Here is a 23,370-nt window from a genome sequence, read left to right on the forward strand (position 1 = left end):
TATTAGATAACTTCACAGCTTGTTTTACTGTTCATCCTGTACATGAAACTAAAGATGGGATGAGATAAGAAAGTGATCAATGTAAATTATGAATAACCTCATCTATGGGGCTGGTATTTAAGATTATTAAACAATCTCAATAAAAATCCATTTGAAAAAACCAAAAAATCTAAATTTGTTAAATGAGATGTTTTTCACACTTAAAATGATCTATGAGAAACAAATATTACATAGATGTCGGTTTGGGAAATATATTTCTTCACTGCCCCATATCTATGTAATAGTGCTATAATTATAGTTCACCACCTTTGTAACTGATAACTATTTGAACTTGTCTTATTTATTACTGGAACGACAATGATTAATATTAATGATGGTGAAATCTTTGGAAGCTTATGATCAGTTTTCCTTGACGAATGATGCAATCTTATTCTTTTTTTTCCCACATTGCAACATATCTAAAAACACTATGGAGCAATATGTTATATCTAAAATATGTCTACTGATATCTCTTATTGCCAAATTGTTCTTAACACGAACTTTTAACCTAGATGTGAAAGTTGTTCCGAGTCCCAATGAAATGCTACACATGCATTTATAATATTTGGCATTAAAGAAGTAAGATCATCTATCTAACTAGAAGTATAACAAATGGAAAGAAAGGAGACTAAATGGCAAACCAGCACCTGTAGTCCAGCGATACAGCCATTAGGTAGCCTGTCAAAGAGCTTCAAATTTACCTTTGCAAGCAAAAGCATAATGAAGAAAGATTTTAACATTTAGAAGAAGTCAGACGAGTATTAAATCATAGTTTTTATAAGCAGAGCTCATGTAATAGTCACTACATGGAGTGTAAGATTGCACGATATATTATAATTCAAGCCAGTTCAACAGATCCAACCTATGGCGTCTGTAGGTAAATGCCCTTTTCTTTATATGTAGGTATAAAATGTAAATGAAGAGTGAGCTTAAATTGTATTATATGGGATGCTATGTGTAAAGAAACTGTAAAGTCTAAAGATGACTACACATGAGCTATTTATCTGCAGACCATTGCAGAATGAGAGCCACAGACATCTTAGCAGATCTCACCAAGTGTAGCTTGGTCTGTAGAAGAAATGTGACACCAGTACGATCGGCTTAAGTCTATAACTACATCACATCATATTCAGCTCTCAGGGTCCAAAACGTTAAGGAAATATCAAAACTTTAGATGGAAGACTTTAAATTTTTTTAAAAATTGCACACAAGAAATAGAAATGTGTCCTTACCTTAACATTTCCACCATCATTGGCAAATGCGTGAAGAAGGTGCAAAAATCCCACAAGAATGCCCCAAACACAGGTCATATTGGTGCGCAGTTAAGCCTTGGATGATAATGTACAGCTGCAGGAGTCTATTATAATGCACATGGTGTTAAAAAGTCTCATAAAAAGCAATACTAAAACAGTCACCAGTAATTGTAAGAAATGCTAATTAGTGGCTGATAATAGAGCGGCTCCTGGATGAACCTTGTAGATTTGTGCAATTTCCTTTCTTTGGAAACATTATGAATGAAGATAAATAACTAAACTTTTTCTAAAAGTTTTTTTTCAGAAGTTTTCTACTACGACATTATTAGATTCATAAGAGGCTTCATCGTGGTCTTGGTAATTCAGAGCTGGAAGAAGGGAAGGAGCAGTAATCCAAACTCTATTGAAACTTTCTTCACAGCGTCCAAGGAATCATGTGTGTTAGATCTGATGCAGGGCTTGGCAGTAAAGGCAGACAAACCCTGGCTCCTTTCCCATTCTGAGACTTCGCATATCACAATAGCCAATAGCCTTTCTCCTAAATGACATCCTGCTGATGTCTATTATATCAGACCAAGATACCCGAAATAGAGATCTCTGGATGAGTGAGCCGCGCACAATGACTCAGACTGGCAGTTTCCAATTATTTTTTATTTTTATTATTTTTACACACCGGTAAAGGGATTATAAGGATATAAACGTGTAACAACTGAAATATAAAAATATATACATGTACAGTTCTGAAAAAATAATAATAAGTTAGGACCATGGCGTAGAGGTGGGAAGCAGCGATTCTAGGAAGACAGTCCGTCCAGGCGTCAAGTGGGCCACCAGCAAGCCACCATTTCTTGGCTAAAGTTTTTAGATAAAATTCAAAGGAGTTTTCCAGGAATCACAACATAATCAAGTTGTCTACCTTGCCCTGTGGCATTACATCGATCACAAACTAGTCAAGTTTTACTTTAAAGAATCACACCAGATTTTTTTTTTTTCATCTGCTTATACGGTATATTTCAGTACTGGATTTTATTAAAGAATAATGTAGAGGTTTTATGTGTATGTTGGGTATACCCGTTTTAGTTTATCTGCCATGTTGGGGTTGTCTGACATTTTTATTCCCCTTTCCCCCTTTATATGTTTCCTCTAAGGTGCAGTAGATTACATTTCTCAGAATGCCAGAGTCTCTTCACATTGCCCCATGGGGCACATAAAACTGCTGTCAGCTGATGCGTATAGCCGAGTCTTGATGTGTCCGTCCGGGACGCTCCTAGAGACCTCGCTTATTTCCTGAGGAGTTGGAAAATCTCCTGGATAGGGAGCCCTTTCTACTCTACTCAAGGACGTGTCCACTACTTGGAAAACCCCTTCTTGATCTAAATGTTTGGCCCCGATCAAATAAAAAAAGCTTATACTCTCCTCCTGTGCTGGCGCCGTTCCAGTGCTGTTGAGACTTGTGGTTTTGGGGCTCTCATACGGTTGTATGACACGTGGTGCCCAACGCATAATCAGCGCTGGTGTCACTGTCTCCACCTTTTATACATGAACAGGGCTGAAGCTGATCTCTGACTTCCTCTTCATGTTCAAAACGTCCTAAGGCAGGTCAGTGACGTCAGCGTGATTGGGCGCAGGGCACCACGTGTCATACAACCTTGCCTGAGCCCCGGGAAAGTGAGTGCCGACACCACTGGAACGGAGCTGTTATGGGAGGGGAGTATAAGCTTTTTCATTTTATGGGGGTCAAACATTTAGATCAAGAAGGGGTTATCCAAGTAGTAGATAGCCCCTTGAAAAGCTATGGTGGAGCAAGGAGCCACCCGTATCCTGAACCACCACTTAGTGCTCATGTAGATGACAGTATTATCTGTCCGAGTGTGTACCGGCAAAATATCAGACTGCACTCGGGTCAATGTTATTCTATGGGGCAGTGCACATGTCTGATTTTTCACTCGGACAGGGCCGCTTGGCGATGGGGAAAAACACAGCATGCCTGAGCTTGAGCTGATATTCGAATCACACTCGACCATGCAAGTCAATGAATGTGTGGGAAACATTAGACTGCACTAGGATGACATCTGAGTGCAGTCCAATTTCCAAGGACTGACAGAACTGAGAAAATTGATGCGGAGAAGATGCAGAAAAAAGTTTCTCTGAGAAAACATACTCTCGTGTGACCTTAGCCTCACTCTGGAGACAATGGTTTCTGATAATTACTTTGAAATGGCATAGAACTATGTGGTTTTTGTAGACCGACAAAGTCTGTGTGTTACATTCTGCAGAGGTGTAGATGAAAGAAGTCATCATCATGGACTGGGCCGAATGGAGAGGAAAAGGGAAAGTGAATGACTACAATCAGAAAGACCATCACTGATGAGTCACTGTATTAATCTGCACATTATACACATATATGGTCTACTGAGCACCTGTGTATAACTCATATCTAGTCTGCCAATATATCGTCATTGTATGGTGGTAATATAAGTGTTACATGGGACTGAAAGTAACATCTGCTACATTAACTGTACTCAGAGAATTGTCACTGGTACCTATGATATTACATAGAACTGTAGAAAATGGGGAACGTAACATTAATTTTGGTTACTGTTGCTTATATTTTAGCGGTGAGGAGGGGGCGTGTATATGGGTGTGGTCTGAAAGTGGGGCATGGCCTGAAAATAAGGGCGTGACTTGCCTCCTAAACTTAAGGCGGTTCTGAAATGTTGGCGGGTATGGTGATACTATGCATCTATAGCGCCAACTCTATTACGGATTTCTTATATAAAGCAGAAATAATGGTCCTGATTTAGGAAAATGACAAAGTAAAAAAACACAGTGCAAAAAATTCTAGAGTGCTTCTTTAATGCTGGATAACCTGGAATACACAATTTGGGGTATTGTTGGGGTTTTCTATGTACAGACAAAGCTACCAGAGTAAAATATGTAACACCAGTATAAAGGGATAGAAGAATACAGACACCTGCTTGTAACACTTCAATTCCTTGGTCAAAACATATATAAGAAATATATAGTCACATCTCTCTAGATTACGGAACACCCATTTTCATTTTCAGGTTTTTGATAAAACAGGAATGGTGCTTATCATTGAGAGGTGGTCTCTAGAATCTCCTGCACTCAGTTATCCCTGGGGGTTTGCTGCCCATGTTACTAAGGGCAGACCCTCCATAGGGAAAGACGACTTTTGCAGGAACCTTCTGCTCTGGCTCATAGATAGGACTTGTATAGAGCAACCTATAAAAGTTGTTAAGTGTTAGAAATTAATGTTTTTGGCTTTACAAACAATCTCGGAACAGACTGAAATCAGTTTGTCTTCCCTATTGTGAAGGGGACAGGTTTTGTGGAGGTGTTCTGTGGACCCCCTGCTAATGGCTCCTAGGAACCCTGGTTAGTTTAAGGGATTATGGTTTTATTACCAGGAATGTATAACAATTCCATTTGTTCTCGCCTGGTCTCTTCTTCAACATTTACAGACATATTCTGGCATCACATGTAGAAAGACACAATATACTATTATTAAGACTAACAAAAACCCTGAATCCAAAACATTATTAAATTTTAACAGAATTCTTCGAAAATTCTACATAATCTTCTCCATTTATCTGTTTCCAATCTTAGATTTCCATGTTTTGGCATTTTCAAATCCATTTTTGTAAAAGTGGTAATCCTCAATGGTCTTGGAAATTTCCTCTCTTGTGTTCATCACGAAGGGCCCTTAAAAAAATAAATTACATTCAGAAAATTGTTGAAGCATTATTTAAAGGGAATCAGTCACCTGGTTTTTGTCACCTAATCTGAGAGTAGCATAACGGAGACACAGAGACACTGATTCCAACGATGTGTAACTTGTTGGGCAAACTTACTGTAGTTTTGATAAAATCGCTATTTTATCAGCTGGATATTATAAGTAGAGGACTAGTAAACCTGCTGCCGTGTAGTCCTCTATGTTCATGAGCTCTGCATAACCCCGCCCCCACCACTGATTGGCAGCTTTCTGTGTACACTGTGTATAATCAGTGGTGTGGGCGGGGTTATGCATAGCTCAGCATTCAGAGAATTAGAAGCAGCTAAAACAAGGATTTCATCAAAACTACAGCAAGCATCCCAGTAACTGACACGTCTCTGGAGTCAGGATCTTTGCAGCTACATTATGCTGCTCTCTGGTAGGGTAGCAAAAACCTGGTGTCAGATTCCTTTTAAGAACAGTAAAGGCATGGCATTTACAGGGGTACCACTCACCCCCGGACTATTCCCAAAGCTATAGGAGCGTGATTAGCTATGTGTGAAACAGCTGATGCTTCCTATTGGATTTATCAGTGGCTTTCTACTCTTGAAGACCCTTGTAATCTGGACTTTCAGCTATTTAGATCACAATGAGCGATGCATTTCACTGGGATACGCCATCATTTTCTGATATTGTATCTGTACTGCGTACACTTTAGTGTCACCATGTTGGAGTTTCCTGCATATCTGGGGGTGGGGAGCAGTGATAAGCTTTGAAGGAGCTGTAGTGCTAGACAAGAGCTGACACTTCATTTTGAGGACTGGCATATCAACTATAGAGGAGTTATTGAAAATCACATGTGCATGAATTGGTCCCCTTATTCTAGACAGAGGAAAATAAAAGGGCTGTTCTGATACGGATTACGTATCCTGGATCAGTGAGGGTGGGAAGTGTGTGACCTCCACCAGATATTGATAACCTATCCTGATGCCTACCATACGGTATATATTAGATGGCTGTCATCTCAGCCGGCTCTCCCATATACAAGAGTGCTCATTCATCCAATGGCTCTGTGTTCTCTATGAGAAAGCTGCTGCCGGACATCTGTGGCAGAGCCTTACTTCTGGGAGTATATAAAGAAGGATCGGCAGTCAAAAATCGTACATGCCAGGTCCTTAACCCCTCCGAAAATCAATTGTTCTAGGTCACCATACATCTTAGAATGTCAGACAAACTCCTCAATATTGGCGGGTTCAGCTGACATTAGCGTAATACGCATGGGGGTCTTAAGGCTAGGTCTTGATTATAATAAGCCTGCAAACCCCATTTAATCTCTTCTCGGTCATAAGTCCTAGAAATCCTGTCAATGGCTTAAACAAGGCACAAATTTGGTTGCAGAGAGGATGTCCAGACTTGGAATTCAAGCCTACAGTTACTCTATGTGACTGCAGACTTGTGAATCTTCACAGCGCTGTCAGGATTCACCGGTAACAGCGTCAGGAATTGCATAGACGTGGTCACATGCTGGCTAGACCTGTGTGGCCTCACTCAATACAAGTGGATGGAGCAAGGTCGGACACGTCTAGTCAGAATGTGGCCAGAAGAATGCAAATTGCATACTTGCTGTTGGAGCGCCCCCACTGCCGCAGGGCCGAGGGGTACCCGGTGTCGGGCCTCAGAGTCTCTGTTCTGGGGGGTTTGTGGTCACGGTGGCTAGGCCCGGTCCGTGGCCCTGCCAGTCAGTGGGGGACGTCCGGTGAAAGAGTAGTGGATGATGGTGGTGCAGTTGTGAAGTGCCGGTCGCAGTAAATAACGAGGACACAGGGGTGCAGTCTCTTTACCTCTTTACTGAAGATCTCTGGGTCCTCAGTCTGGAATCCGGATAACCAGGCTGCGCAAGTCCGGCCGGTCCAATGGCACCTCCAGAGTTCTCTTTGCAGGTGGAAATCTGTGCCTTCCTGCTAGCGCTATGTGTTGTAGTCCTTCCCTGCAGTGCTTACGGAAAGTACCCCACAACTGTTGTGTCTGTTTCTGATGTTCCCTCACAACTCGATTAGATGATGTTCTGCTAATCTCCCGTCCCTCCCGATGTTCTGGTTGGGACGGCACCCGTATGACGGGTAGGCTCGGAGCTCTTCCGGGACCCTAGAGTCGCCCCTCTCCACAGGTTGCCCCCTATGTCTTCTTAGGTGATTTGGTGTGAGACAGCCCGCCTATGACTGACTGTCCTGCCGTTGGTTTGAAGTATTGCTTGAAGCTAGATATATAAATACTTCCTCGGTGTTCCGGCCACCGGTTGTGCGCCTCAGTAGGATGTTGCCTCGGTCTTACAGCACGACTCCTACTGGTATTCTCCTATTTGCTTCGATCTCGTTTCTCACTCAGCACAATCTATCTCGCTTCTTATCCTTTCTTTGGGCACCACCGCTATTCTGTGCAGGCACGGTCCCGTGACGTTCTTCCTTGGAGCCAGGTCTCCATCAGGGTCCCAAACCTGACAGAGGCCCTACCGAATCTTCCCCTGCAACACCCTCTGCCACAAGGTGTTGCCTGGTTCCCATCCAGTCAGCTTTCTCTCTCTAACTTCCTGCCTGACCCCCAGTTTTACCAGTATGTGAGGAGTGGCCTAATGAATAGAACCCTTAGCTCCCCCTGGAGGCCCGACTGTGAAATGTATTGGTGTCTGTGATACCTGGTCAGATCAACTCCTTCAGTGCCATCAGATGTACCATGGCTCCCCTTAGTGGCGGAGCCCCAGTACTGCAACGACCAGGACTCTGGGGCGCTGCACTCCCCCCCGGTTAAATCCAGTACTCCGGGACTGGGAAGAAAACGACAATACAGGTTAGCAAAAAGACATACAATATTTGTGAGTGCAAAACAATAAGCATATTTGAACAAAGCTTCCCTTTATGGGAGGTGAGGACACTTGAACGTTACAAAACATGGTTAAATATCACAGCAACAGGCTATAAATAACTTTTCTTACCCAACCGGGTATTCTACTCAATGCAAATTCTTGAACAATAATTTAACATTGCCTTTAAGGATGTACACTCTGCATCCACAAAAGACCTTCTTATAATCACATTATAAGGCAATTAACTTTTCTCTTTCATTCCCCTTCTTTAAGTCTGCAGGACCGCCTGTCCTAACGGCACCAGACCTTCTGCCTCTCCTTTCTATGCAGGACCGCCCCAATCAGCCCGGGCCTACTGCCCTTCCACAACTATACACAGTATAGAACATAACATTACTTTAAGTTTAAGAGCACTGAGCCATCTCTATATGGCTCTTAGGAGGACTCACTGACTAACCCCATCCGGGTTCACTTTCTGTCCTCGTTCTGTAACACATTATTAAACACTTTCTTTACAATAAACTAGTTTTCTACATTTAACTTTTCTATGCCAACATTATTACTCTCTTTCAAGTAAGCATCAACATCACTTTCTCTTGCTATGACATTATTGCTTTCTATCTGTCTTAAAGCAATACCGTTCTTAAGTGCAACACGTGAATGTCCCCTTTAAGAAAGGACCAAGTCTTTATGAGGTAGCATATCTTCTCAAGCTACCAGTCCGTACTCAGCAAAGGCTCCGGTGCGGTATCTTCGCAAAGAGTCCTTCTTTAAGTAAAACCAGTAGGGAGCGCCTTTAAGAAGGTGCAAACTATATACAAGAAGTTCGTATCATGCACTGTTCATGATGGCGGCAGTTCTGGAAACTTGTGCAAAACTTAGAAAAAACAAACAAAACAATAGGGATCCCGGGTCAACAAAGGGATCCCTTTAAGAGTTAACCCTAAACGGGTTTAGCAGCAAAATCAGAAAACAAACAGTTTGAAGAACTATTTACATGTAATGCAGAGCTTTGAGACCTTACTCTTGTGGTGCAGGGGATGGCTTCCTATCCCCTGCCGATGCAGTGTTAGTGCCGGCGGTTGATCCTTCAGGTACAATCCGATCACCCGGCGTCTGGATTTGAAGGCTAACCCTGCTTGCAAGTTCAGCAGCCGCTACCAGGCGGACGGTGGTGATAGTAACAAGATCTGGCAAATCTGGATCAGTCATGATCGGGGCAACAGGTGGCACTCCCGCAGGCTCGCATCGTCGGACATTCCGAGCGCACCATCCCTGCGCATTACGATGACGGGTGTAAGTCACCTGATCCCCTCTTTGCAATGGGTCCCCATTTCGGCTGCAACAGGGAGTTTTCACGTTGTAACTAGTAACAAAGACATCAGTTGGTAGTCCCGGTTCCTGTATGGAGCCCCATCCCCTCTTCGGATGGTAGGCCAGCACAGTTCCCCGCTTTACCATGTCCTTCCTGCTATATGCAGACTTCCTTCGTTGGGTATCTTGTTGTTCGGTCTCGTCCCGATTTTTCCAGTGTTGGATCGAACACTGCTTATACTGCTCCCAGGTAAGTACCGCAAGGGTGAGGCCGTCCCCCAGAGTCCCATCCGGCTCAACCCCGGGGGTGTCCCACCGGAGGATCACCCCATCTGGGCCCACATCTATTGGTTCTCCCATCTTGGTCGGCAGTGGCGGTACCAGCTTCCCCATTAAGGCGGGGGTGAGGACTACCCGCTCAACCGTGAAGAAGCGGTTACTATTGGGGTGAGAATCGGGAGCGGGATCGGGTGAGGGAGCAGGGGCGCCTTCCATACCTGCGCCTGATGTGATTCCACCGATGTCGATCCGGTCCGTTGACGAGAACGCTGGAGTCGGCTGCAGCCCGAACCGCGGCTCTCCCTCTGTGGCCTCCGGATCCGGCTCCGAGGTCGGGATAGGTAGGCTCAGCTCCTCCGCTGGCGGTTCCAAGGAGTTCAGATTCTCCCGCTGCGGCGGACGTGGGTCTGCCTCCGGTTGGGGAGGGCAAGCCGGGATCACCTCGTCGTCCCTCGGGCACTTGCTGGTCATCGTTGCTGTCCGACATTCGACGGCAATGCATGCACCGGGCTCCGCCATTTCTCCAGGGTCGAGTTCCTCCTTCACCTCGTTCCCGCGGTTGCAAATCAGGGGGCAGTTCTCCTCCACTGCTGGGCAGGTCGTCATCTCGCAGCAGGAGTCGGAGGGGGCGGGCGCTGCTTTTGGCGCCGCTTTGGTAGTCTCCTCCCATGGCACGCCCTCCTTCTTCCTCTGCGCTCCTCTTAGCACTGTAATGGCGGCGCTTTTGGCGGCAATCCTTGTAGTAATGGCAGCACACAGTCTTTTCAATAAAGTACAGTCCAAGCACAGTAAATCACAGTTCCAAGGCACACATGACCTGATTCTTCAGGCTTAAGTAGATCCTGTTCGTGACGCCAAGTTGGAGCGCCCCCACTGCCGCAGGGCCGAGGGGTGCAGTCTCTTTACCTCTTTACTGAAGATCTCTGGGTCCTCAGTCTGGAATCCGGATAACCAGGCTGCGCAAGTCCGGCCGGTCCAATGGCACCTCCAGAGTTCTCTTTGCAGGTGGAAATCTGTGCCTTCCTGCTAGCGCTATGTGTTGTAGTCCTTCCCTGCAGTGCTTACGGAAAGTACCCCACAACTGTTGTGTGTGTTTCTGATGTTCCCTCACAACTCGATTAGATGATGTTCTGCTAATCTCCCGTCCCTCCCGATGTTTTGGTTGGGACGGCACCCGTATGACGGGTAGGCTCGGAGCTCTTCCGGGACCCTAGAGTTGCCCCTCTCCACAGGTTGCCCCCTATGTCTTCTTAGGTGATTTGGTGTGAGACAGCCCGCCTATGACTGACTGTCCTGCCGTTGGTTTGAAGTATTGCTTGAAGCTAGATATATAAATACTTCCTCGGCGTTCCGGCCACCGGTTGTGCGCCTCAGTAGGATGTTGCCTTGGTCTTACAGCACGACTCCTACTGGTATTCTCCTATTTGCTTCGATCTCGTTTCTCACTCAGCACAATCTATCTCGCTTCTTATCCTTTCTTTGGGCACCGCCGCTATTCTGTGCAGGCACGGTCCCGTGACGTTCTTCCTTGGAGCCAGGTCTCCATCAGGGTCCCAAACCTGACAGAGGCCCTACCGAATCTTCCCCTGCAACACCCTCTGCCACAAGGTGTTGCCTGGTTCCCATCCAGTCAGCTTTCTCTCTCTAACTTCCTGCCTGACCCCCAGTTTTACCAGTATGTGAGGAGTGGCCTAATGAATAGAACCCTTAGCTCCCCCTGGAGGCCCGACTGTGAAATGTATTGGTGTCTGTGATACCTGGTCAGATGAACTCCTTCAGTGCCATCAGACGTACCATGGCTCCCCTTAGTGGCGGAGCCCCAGTACTGCAACGACCAGGACTCTGGGGCGCTGCACTGTCACATGACTGCTCGCTCCTGGCATCGATGAAGCCTAACAGCATGCACTGTGTGCACTGTGAGGATTCACAAGTCTGCAGTCACACAGAGTGATTGCAAACTTAAAGCGGTTATCTGGTATTAAGCTATACGTCTATGGCATTAAAATACATGATATTCTGAGCTAAAAACATCCATCAGCGAGAGGCTTGTTAGAACCAATGGCATACTGGCATGTATGTTATTTTCTGACACATCTAAGTAAGATATCAGACAGCAGAACACTGGAGAACCTCTTCAGTTCTAAAATACTTCATAGATATTACACTATATAAAGGCAATAGCACAGTGCTCTCCATAGGTTAGTAGGCATCAGTACTGTATGTATGAGCTGTACATATGTATCCTACCCTACTGTCTGATGTCTTTAGGAGAATAGTCCTTCAATGGTCCTAAACAGAACAACATGGCAAACAGATGTCCAAGTCTGTGGTTAAGACGTTCATTACTAGATTAGTATTAATAGGGCAATAACAAAATCTCTAGGGGATGACAGCACTGTGATCTTGGTCATCTCCAGGTCAAATTTCCAAAAAAAAAAAAACACAGTGATTGTTGTAGGGTTTAGATTCCCATAGGGAATCCCTGAGAAGTGAATTCAAAATATAAAACCCGCACTGACGCAATCTCAGTAGGCAAAAAAAGATGTGAGGATCCTATAATGGCAGATCCCGCAGTTTGTAGCTCAGAACATGCAGGTCTGAAAAAAATATGTTCTGATGTGACATTTACAAACTGCACATATTAAATAAAATGGATTTTATTAATCACATTATCCAATAATTCAAAATGTTCATTTGTCCACCAATTGTTTCAGGTACGCAGCTGCAGAATAACCTGGAAATCCACAAGATCAAAAGAATAAATATTCTGACCCAATAGACTTCTCTAACTACAACAAAAGAGAGGGTGAAATTTCATTTTTAATTTTGCAGATAGAAGCAAATTTTTGCACTGTATATGAAGGAAGTCATGAGTTTCCAGGTGCAGAAGTGCAAGTAATGTGCTACACATTTATTTTCACATAGGGAGCGGAAGCTACATTCACCAAAATGTGTGCACTCATTAAGAACATCATTCTTTTAGAGTTGAGCAGAAACAGTCACAGGACCCTGATTCAGCGGCTTGTAGTCCCTTAACACCAAACTCCTGTCAACCTCCTATCACATTTTCGATGTCTTCTCTGATTAGCAGGATTGATGTGACATCATACATACACCACTTTCGCATTGGTGTTCTTGCATGCCTCCGTTCCCTCCCTACAGCAAGGACGCCAACTTACCGCTCTGGCCGCTTGTCCATGTCTGCTGCCTCCGCTCTCCAGGGTCTGTGCACATGTTTTCCAAATGTCCTGACAGTGCGATTAGGGCACATGCGTCCTTCCTGTCTCTTAAAAAGACAGTGCACACTCTTCTAAACTGTCCACAGCCAATAGCTGGGAGACACTTACTACTTAAGGCACCTCCATCTGTTGGGAGATGCCTGAGCAACGTTTGTGCAAACTTAGTTTATTCTTGCCTGCCTGCTCTTAGGTTTCCTTTCCTGTTTTGTCTACACTGACCCTGCTTTATTTAACCTGGAGCCCGCTGCACAGTCTGTACCTGTACCAGTGGCCATTCTACCCTGTCTGGAACACACAATTCCAACCAGCATCTCTGATCCTTGGGGTCAGCTGCTACTGCTCCGAACACTGCAATGGAGTGGCAGCTGGCACCTACATGCTGCACAAGCCTGACCTCAACATCAGAGGTTCCAGTGAATACTAGGTAGCGGCTTAGTTATGCCCCTTCAGGGTAAGCCTCATAGCACAGTGGGTCCACGAACCACGTGCATTACAGCCACACTACAATAATAATGCTGCACAAGGCCTACTAATCAGAAGAGGAGAAGGGGAAGCTGGTAGGTCGGAGGAGGTTTGCCAAGCTCTGGTCTGGCACCAATGGACTAAATGTGGCCACTCGGCCATGGCCTCGTAGATCTGTTATGATCTTAAAGGGCCTATGAGCTAATGTCACCACCTTTAACTGTGCCTGTGCTGCATTCCTCAAACATGTCCATCAGCTCATGACTCCCCCTTTACACTGTGAGGTCTTGTCAGGCTACTGCGCAGGTGCAAGATCTCGGTTCGCTATGTGGATGATGCAGGACGCGTCACACACATCAGTCTGAACAGGAAGAGAAGACCTGATTAGGAGCAGAGAGGAGGCACAGATGGTGAAGGAAGGATGCACATCGGACCGGACCACCCTCATTTCCATACAGTGCGGGAGCATATCAAATGGTTTTTTTTGGGGTGTACAGGGGGAACCAGGAGCTGATAGACACATTTGTGGAATGCAGCACAGGAGCACATAAAGGTGGTGGCATTTGTTCATATGCTCAAAAACTGATGACAGGTTCCCTGTAAAGGGGACCAGCCATCACTTCTGACTTGGCAATTTTAATAAGTACTTGCATTTCCCACAGAATAAGTATTCGGGTGCCGCTCTTAAAATGTAGCATTGTACCATTCCTATGCTATTCCTTTTAAAAATATATGAATATATTGACAACAGGCTGGGGTAACCATCTTGCTTGTCAAAGGGGCAGGTCTATACATAGTCTGATGCTGTCAGCAATGACTGGACAATGGCAGATGGTCAAGGAGCGCACCTCGTACTGGCAACACTCAGTAGTCAATTTACTTAGGAGATATACCAGAGGATGGGCACAAATTAGAGTTCTAAAAAAGGATCAAAAATTGGGATTTCATGGGGAATACAAATATTTACTAAAACAGACATGTCAAGAGAGGTGATAGATTCTTTGCAAACCAAGCATAGTCGCTTGGTGCACCGAAGGTGTGGTGAGAGTAGTTTACTGCACTTTCCCACCTACTTGTTTTTTTACTGATACTGTTTGGGATAGATATGATGTTTTGATCGTCTGTTATTGCATTTTACTGCAATGTTGCGACGGCCAAAAAACTTAATTCTGGAGTTTCGATTTTCTTTTTCTCATTATGCCACTTACTGATCGGATAAGACTGATGGACAGGGAGTTGGCAAATGACATAGCTGTACGTTATATCTCGGTAAGGAGTTGAAGCCAGAGTAGATTTTGACGTGGGGTGTACTAATAATTTGCATTAACTAATTTGAGTAAAACTGAAGATTTTGTAATGAAAGTTATATTATTAACCTTACTTTCATGTTCTGGGTTAAAAACAATGTTCAACGAAACTCAGTCTTGTCAAAATTGTGTTCTGTGAGATATTGATTAAAATAATTCTTAATTTTCAAAGGGGATGTACTAATTTATGCTGAGCACTGTATATAGATTTTATTTATGTTTGTATGCAGGTAGCGACAACTGACTGAATGTAGTCTGGTGTCTGTGGAGAAGTAAGATGTCCCCAATAAACACTTTATTTATAGTAGAAATATTATATACATTAAATGATCTTACCATGCTGCACGACGGGTTCATTTATTGGTTCTCCAGCAATCAAAACCAAGTGGGCCAGCTGATCACCCTGCATTATAGTGAGATGCATTACTTTTGGCACATTACTACTTTGACACTACAACGATAAGGATTACATATAATGACAGAGCTAAAAGCCACATGTAGCTGCCGCCGTCTGCTGATGTGTGGCTGAAAACAGCTAACACATCATTTCTTAAACACACCTGCAAAAACCATATGGCTGAAAAGAAAGAGCATTGTAAAATACAAAACAGTGCCACGTGGTGCTGCAATTTTTCATCAACCAAAGTCTCAAACTGTGGCTTTAGGCCGGCTGCAGATACAATTTTCATGGTAGGTGTACAGATCACAATTTTTGGTTCGACCATGGGTCTTTGTAGTAAACAGGAAACAAAAAAATGATTTTTCCACCACTAGGAGCAAAACAGTAACAATGCAGTGACATGACAAGAATCTGCATAACTAATCATATGCTAAATTGTTGTAAGTCAAATTTATGTATGAGACAGCCAAGATGATTGTCTATAAATTGATGGTAGCCTCATGTTCGAAGCTGTAGTGGATGGTGAGATATGGAGCCTGAAAGTGAAAAGTTCAAAACATTGTTACCCATTTGCTCGTCAGTGTATTGTGAAAATCACGATATTCCTATGAACACCAGATAAATGTTGGCTTTCACAGGAGTATCATAATGATATGCACAGGAGACTCCTGGCTGTCATGGAAACCCCTTGGTGGCCTGCGATTACATCACGGGACAGCACATGGGCGCCTAGAATGAGGCGGTCCGCTGCTGGCATATGCTAAATGCTGAGGTCAAAGATTGAGCTCCACTCCACCCGTGGCTGTTAGAGGCTGATGAATAAATCAGCCATCATCTGCCAGGAAGGATACAGACTCGACTTGCAAGCTCGCATCAAAGTCAAGGATAAGACACATGACGTAACTGTACGTCATAGATTGTGAAGGGGTTAACTCTTTTTCCCCCCTGCAGCTAATTTTTTCTGTGTGTTTCCGTTTTTTCTTCCCCTTCTTCCAAGAACAATAACTTTTTAATTTTTCTACTGACATGGCTATATGAGGGCTTGTTTTTTTCAGGTCAAATGTAGTTTCGAATTACACCATTGGTTTTAACATTTCTGGAGTCCCAGGATTTTTAGCCTACACGAAACCATCGTGTTCCTACCTGATTATCGAATTGTACACTGTCCCCATCGTCCAGCACGGCTGTGTGGTGAGCCTCGATTTGTTGCTGGGCATCAGATGGACCTTAAAAGATAAAAATGAGGAGTATTAACAATGAACACAACTAATGAAACTATGATGCAGACTAGTAACAAAAAGTTATCTAAAATAATCAGTGGATGAGGTATTGGCCACACTCCAAAACTGGAATCAAAAGTAGAGAGGAGACAATAATGACAGATTATTAGCTTAGTATACGTGAGACTACTGCCTTGTTATTGCTGGCACTCAATGCTTCTATGATGGCACCACCAACTGGTATATAACCTTTCTACACAATTACCTGGTCAATGGTATTTTGGGTTCCTACAAGAACCAGTGTTTAAAGGGATTGTCCACATTTGGGGACAATATTTTTTTCCTATCTAAATAGATTGAATTAGGGTTAAAAATCAATTTTGTAATAGGGCTTCATTAACATTTTGCACCGTTTGCCTCCTATAATCTGTCACGCACAGTGTGGGAAGACTAAGTACAACACGAAGGGATGAGGGGAAGGGAGCCCAACACTAGGGAAGGGAGGAGTGGACATCCCTAGCCAGATCTAACGTCACCCTGTCTGCCCTAAAAGTCCCTATATAGGTTCTGCACCTATCGCCAAGCAGGAACCTAATCCCTGCCTTACCCTGACTATAAGTCCTGCTTAGGGAAAGATGTGGTGTCACTAGCCGATACCCACTACAACTAAAGACATCTGAGATAGACAAGCAAGGGGAACACGGATGCCAAACGGATTATTCGGTAGGCTCAGGAACATGAACAATTGTTCATATGAGCCAGAATGTTGACTCTGGTTGTAAGTTGAATTGATTTTTGCGGATTTGTTGAATGGCTGTTGATTACCTATTGTATCAGCCGCTAAAGCTTATTCTTCTGTTATCTTCAATGTACAAAGACTCAGGTTAATTGAACAATTGATGTTTGTTAATATGTTGATTACCCATTGTATCAGTCCATGCAGCTTTTTGTTCTGCAAACATTACAGGACAAATATGCCGGCTAATTGAACACTCCCAAAAATGAGAGATAACCTCCTCCCATCTTCCTTCAATCCTGTGGAAAAATACCTAAATAATAGATGTGAACTACAAAAGGGATCTGCTTCTGTTTCCAGAAAAACTTTACAAGACATCAGCCAAGGAACCATGATTCCAACCTGAGGAATACAGATTTTATCCACTGCCCATCACTGAACCTACGGAGACGTTTGGAGAACCAAGGTTGGGACAATCAGATCACCTGGACATGGTGGACTGTCAGCTTCCAATGCTTGCTGCTACCTCTCCTCTGTGGGTGCCTGCCAAAAGCCGGATGCCATTGTTTGGGGTAGTTGGCCCTGAAAGCCCCAATTCGCAGATGTTCTAACTTCCAACAAGCCAGAGGAAGGGTGAGACTATTATTTGCACCATCTTATGTACTTGCAGGGACTGTACTATATGTTATTGTCTGTTAGTGGTTCAATAAAGCATTGCCACACTGTGTTACCCTCACCCTGTGTTGTTTGAGTAGTGTTTGGTCCATGGGGAAGGAGTACGAGTGTTCAGTGGGATGAGTCCTTGTTCATGTGGTCTTTCTAAAGACGAGAGCAATCACAGACACCCGTGTCTCCACATTTACGCTGTCTATTGCAGGCTGCAGAATGAGGTAACGGGGTAGGCCACATTATCTTTCTTTTATTAGTCCTGTTGGGGACATGATTTTGTGGCAATTGTCATATTGTATGACAGGTTCTCCTCCTGTAGCTTTCCCCACAGACTGCACAGCTCTCTAGTCCATACATTGGCTGCTGCTGGAGGAGCATGTGACCAGCCCTGTACATCAGCCTTGTCCAATTGAAAACCTCGCATGAGAAAACTCCCTTTCTATTGGAGGAGACTGATGGACAGGTCTGGTCACATGTTCCTCCACCAGCAGCCATTGTAAGGACTGGAGAGTTGTGCAGTCAGTGAAGAAAGCCATAGTAAAAGTGGTAATTCAGATGAGGATTTATTTTTGCGAAGACCCTAAGTACATTTAGTTTTCTACATTTACCCATAAAAGGTTCTCTGCTCCTTTACTTTTTGTGGTATTGAAAATGACCTGATGAAGGATTACAGATATCAGAGGGCATAGAATAAATCAATCAGCAGTGATCTTGTGTTCTTAGGCTACGTTCACATTAGCGTTCGGCGCCGCAGCGTCGGGCGCCGCAGCGTCACCCCATGCGTCATGCGCCCCTATATTTAACATGGGGGCGCATGGACATGTGTTGTGCTGCGTTTTGCGACGCATGCGTTTTTTTGGCCGCAAGCGTTGGGCGCAGAAAGCGCAGCAAGTTGCATTTTTTTTGCGTCCAACTTTCGGCAAAAAAGGACGCATGCGTCGCAAAACGCAGCGTTTTAGCGTGCGTTTTGTTGCGTTTTTGTTTGCGTTGTGCGTTGCGTCGCCGACGCTGCGGCGCACAACGCAAATGTGAACGTAGACTTACAGTGTTATTGAGCCTAAATATTCATTGGAAACTTACCAACATGAATCTCTCCTTGCAGCGTGTAGATGAAGGCAGTCCAGCCTGTAAATTTACAATAAGAAAAAAACATGAATTTTTACTGGATGGACACCACCAAGTTAGTGCAGAATTAATAACTACAAAGAACCTTGATATCAGCGCCGCAGACAGTCACCACCAGCTGACTTGGCTCACCGACAACTGTCATGTTATCAGCCAAGACCCTTTTACCAGTGAGTATAACATATATACAACATGTCCTTTAGTTTTCATCTTCGGTCAACTTTTGAAGCATTGATCCCCAACCATTGGCACAGGACCCCCTGTATTCTCACCAGAACAGACCTGTTTTGACCTTATGTACTGGCTATTACATTATTGTAGATATTTCTTACCAAACAGCCCCAATTTGTATGGTATAATACTATGTCAAACTTCACACTGAAGAAACAAGATATTGTCACAATAGTGGTACCATGCACATTCCTCATAGAAAATATGTAAGGTTTACTGACGATATATGTAGCTTTTTAGCCAATGACATCAGATAAACAGAAAAAAGAGTAAGCACCAGCTTCCGTGCTGCAAGTGCCACCCTTGGACACAGAGCCTGACAGTGGTGGAAGCTGGGGTATGAGTTGGGTCAGGTGTGTATATAACATTTGTGCTCTATCAGCAAAAAGAATTGTACTTCTATGGAAGGTGGGAGGGAGTATTATATTGAAGAAAAAAAAAAAAAAAAGTGTTTGGCCCAATGGAAAATCGTTTTGCTGATTAGTTTAATGCAATGTTCACATGACTATTTTTGGTCCGTGTGCTGTCCGTGACAAAACTGACCTCATATGGAGAGCACCAGGATCAATATTCAGTTAGGCTTTTCTGATGATCATCTGTGTAGGATCCTATTTTTATGGATAAATTACAGTTTTTTAAATATAGGGAACTAGATTTGGTCTTGCTCATGTGAACTTAGCCTCAGTGTGCCAATTTATGTGAACGACAGATCCCAAAAACACTCATTCCCCGATAACCGTGGAGCGTAAACAAGCTGCCGATCCCCCAATGAACAATCAAGACGTTCTTTCATTGGGTGAAATTATTTTTAAGATTTATTAAAAATCATTGTTTTTGGCAGCACATTAACAAAACAATGAGCTGCCGAAAAGAAAGACAGTCTATGCGCACAGAACGATCCATTACTATTAAAAACGCACTGGGCCTGACTAAACAGACTATTAAATGACTAGTGATCGGCAAACACGTAGCCGATAGGCGGTTGTTAAATAACTACCCTTGGCTAGCATAAGCCCACCTGGTTAAACTCCTAAAGTTGTGGTCATGTAGGATAATATAATGTTGGAAAAAACATAAAAAAAGCAATAAAACAGAACACTCATGACATATGTAAACTATATGACCGGAGTTTTGGATGATCAAAGGTTGAAGAGCTCATTGTGACAAGATGAGACTAAGAATTCAAGAGATGATGGGGAAATGGCTTAAGAGTTCTGCTCAACTTTTGGGGACATTTGTTCTTTTTCAGTCTTGACATTCACATCTGGCACAATGAAATTCTAAAATAGCTCTTAGGTTCCTACAGGAGACCCCTTTTATGATGTCCATATGCCCTAGTAGGGCATTTTGACAAGTGTTGCTTTGTTGGAGAAGCCCATCAATAGACAAATTAATCTATAAGGAAAATTTGGGACCCCGAGGGAGATTTGGAGGGCACAGAGAGGATTCTCGCAAACATGAGGTGAACATATAAACTCTGTGGAGATAGCAACCATATGTTCCAGGAATATTTTGGTGGTTAAGTTATTCTTTTGCAGTAGATATGTTACATGGATTTTATGACAAATTTTTATTACAACATAAAATTACATATGAGAATATTTTAGAAAATGGAATCTGTGAAGTCAAAAGGTTTTAGGAAAGTGGACACGGCCAAAAGCAAGACTCTAAAAGTAAAATATTACTAAATTAATGGCGAAATAAATGAAAAAATGATGTTACTTCAATCGTGGAAAATCAAGTTTGTCTGTTGACAAATGAGCTGTGTTCTCTACTTCCAGACATTCAGATAAACTCTTGTCAAAAGCCATTCTAGGGCTGAAGCCAAGAGTTAAAACTGTGTCGAATGTACGAAGCAAAGCTCCATAAAGAACTATTAATTCAACATGGATGGAAAGTTCTTCTCTTATCAGAATCAAACCAGCATCAACTGAACCATCTAGGAAAGTTTAGATATGGCTACGCACGGATTTGGTCACAGGTTTGACGTTGAATTCACCCTGTATAGCATGAAAATGTGAGAATGTCACGGAACTGAAAATCTGCAGTTTTACAGCTACATGCAGATGAGGTTTGGAAACCCCCAATTATTTATGCTAGTAATTGCTGTAGAAAAGTTTTGTTTGTAAAGTATTTGTGACCCATGACTTTGCACTGCCGCCATCTTGTAGATACCAGCCTTATCTTCCACAATATAACGTATTTTTTGTCCTCCATGACCACCTATCCAAACCATAGGAACGTATTTCTTTCACATGACCGTTTTCTCCACATCCGAAAAAAACGGTCCAATTATTCTGATCAGACTTTGATCAGTTTTTCTTGGATTCTGACAATCTGTGAAAATTAGACTGCACTCGGATGTCATCTGAGTGCGGTCTGATTTTTTTTTTTATCACGGAACCATAGATTTGCAATGCCGATTTTGATCTGACACTTGGATCAAAATCTAACATTTCTCCATTTTTTTTCCATGGACCATTCTGTCAGAGAAAAACAATTGGACATGTGCTCAGCCGCATAGAATGTGATAGGTACAAGATTATCTCTGAAAACCACTGAGAAATCGATCACGTGCAAGAGCCCTTACCCTTTTGGACATAGATGTAAATTGTGTTTTCAGAGAGGAAGAGGACATCTATTGGAAGTAGCAATCCTACAAGTTAATATCAACCCTTTAATATGACTTCGGATAAAAGCCTAATCAGAATCTCAATTTACAGACATTGTGTTTCGGGGTACTGCCCCTCGTCAGTGCGAGGTATGAGATCTGATTTGCAGGGCCGCCATCAGGGCATTACTGCCCTGACTGGCGTATGGGGCCCGGTCTCATCTGCTCACCGGGCCCCTACTGGCAGGCTAAACCGGACCCTTAGCGGCGCTGCTGCAGTTTTTATGATATTGACATGTGGGCCAGCGCCCGCACGTCAATAGTTAACAGCCGCCAGCCAGAGGCTGGCAGCTGACGTCAGCGGCAGCGCGCACGGCGCCGGCGTCTGACGTCATTGTCAGTCGCCGGCAAGTGCACACTTCAGCTGCATTGAGAGAGCTTTGCCCGCCGCAGGAGCGCCGCCAGGTAAGAAGAACTTTTTTATTTATTTATTTTTTTATTGAGAGTGGCAATCTGGGAGTCCTGGGGCAGACAGTGAGACATGGGGACAGAATGCTGGACGCGGGGGGCAGAATGGTGGACACGGGGGGGCAGAATGCAAGATATGGGGCATGATTGCAGACATGGGGGCATGACTGGAGACAAAGGGGCAGAATGGAGATACGGGGCATGATTGGATACACGAGGCAGGATGAAAGACATGGGGGCATGATTGAAGACACTGGGGCCAGGATTGGAGACAGATGGGGCAGGATCATGGGGCAGGATGGATACGATGGAGACAGATGGGGAGATCATATGGGTCAGAATGGATACTCATGAGGGCAGGATGTGAGAACATATGGCTGGAGCCAGGAATGAGATACACTGGGCCAGGATGGGGAATATTATTATTACCATAGGGGCTAATTAAGGGATATTATTACTGGAGTGATGTATTTATTTTATTTTTTGAGTATACGGTTTTAAATGGGGGGTGGTCCTGTTACTGTGTAGAGTGATACTATGGCGCCTTTTTTTCTTCATGTGGTGTAATGTAGAAGTTCGGAAAAATTAATTAATGTGTTCTGCAAGCGGAGCTCGAGATAACTGTGTTATTTCCTGCAGAGACGAGCCCTGGCTGGAAGAAGTGACGGCGGTCTGTGCTGGATGAAAGATGAAAAACAAAGATGAAGGACTTAACCTAGAGTTGTCACTGGTGAGTCAGTGTTACCTATACACTGACACTATACACTGTATACTATGTACAGAGGTCTTGTGTATAATGTCACCGGTGATCACTGTATTACCTGTACACAGACACTGCATACTAAGTACAGATCTCCTTTGTATAATGGCACTTATGGTGATAGTATTGTATTTTTTTTTTATTACTGATCAGTATTGTAGTATTCAGTCACAATGTGGTGGTAATATGTGGTCTGGACATGGTGTTTCGGTATTTGTCCCTTGCATGTGCTATTTGGTCACTTTGTGGTGGTAATATGTGGTCTGGTCATGGTGCGGTGGTATTTGTTCGTTGTATGTGATGTTATTCGATCACTGGTGGTAATATGTGGTCTGGACATGGTGTAGCGGTATTTGTTCTTTGAATGTGATATTATTGGTCATTTTAAAAATTGAAAAATAAATAAAAATATACCTAAATTGTATTGCATATTTTAACAAATATGTAATAGGTTACAGTAGAGTAGGGCCCGGCCAAAAGTGTCTACCGTGTTATAGTGGTGGCTTAAAAAAAATCTTTTGGCCAAAACAAAAGCTGCCGGCTATATGTGTGATCTGGTGATGGGAACTGTTAATGTGTGATAGGTGAGAAGAGGAGTTTTTCCAAGAGAGAGCGGTGGGACTGTGGACAGTTCAAGGGGTGGAGCCAGGGCGGAGTCTCA

The 23,370-nt window shown here is 43.6% G+C and overlaps 2 protein-coding genes across 4 annotated transcripts in view; both read right to left on the minus strand.

Annotated features, from left to right (window-relative positions):
- Window positions 1-1,496, minus strand: part of VEGFD (vascular endothelial growth factor D) — a 119,901-nt gene extending 118,405 nt beyond the window's left edge. The window contains exon 1 of the mRNA XM_077294179.1: window positions 1,272-1,496. Within this exon, the coding sequence (XP_077150294.1) occupies window positions 1,272-1,349 (78 nt within the window). The 5' untranslated portion in view covers window positions 1,350-1,496. The remainder of the gene's footprint in view (window positions 1-1,271) is intronic.
- A 426-nt stretch (window positions 1,497-1,922) lies between these two features.
- PIR (pirin) overlaps window positions 1,923-23,370 on the minus strand; it is a 53,452-nt gene continuing 32,004 nt past the window's right edge. For 2 of the 3 annotated variants that reach the window (XM_077294181.1, XM_077294182.1), the window contains 4 exons: window positions 18,595-18,639; window positions 16,033-16,115; window positions 14,826-14,892; window positions 4,844-5,018 (listed from right to left, as the gene is read on the minus strand). In XM_077294181.1, the coding sequence (XP_077150296.1) occupies window positions 4,903-5,018; window positions 14,826-14,892; window positions 16,033-16,115; window positions 18,595-18,639 (311 nt within the window). In that variant the 3' untranslated portion in view covers window positions 4,844-4,902. Of the gene's footprint in view, window positions 5,019-14,825; window positions 14,893-16,032; window positions 16,116-18,594; window positions 18,640-23,370 lie in introns of all 3 variants that reach the window. The other variant, XM_077294180.1, reaches the window with a different exon arrangement.

This window comes from Ranitomeya variabilis, chromosome 3 (assembly GCF_051348905.1).
Source record: "Ranitomeya variabilis isolate aRanVar5 chromosome 3, aRanVar5.hap1, whole genome shotgun sequence".
Lineage (NCBI taxonomy): Eukaryota > Metazoa > Chordata > Amphibia > Anura > Dendrobatidae > Ranitomeya > Ranitomeya variabilis.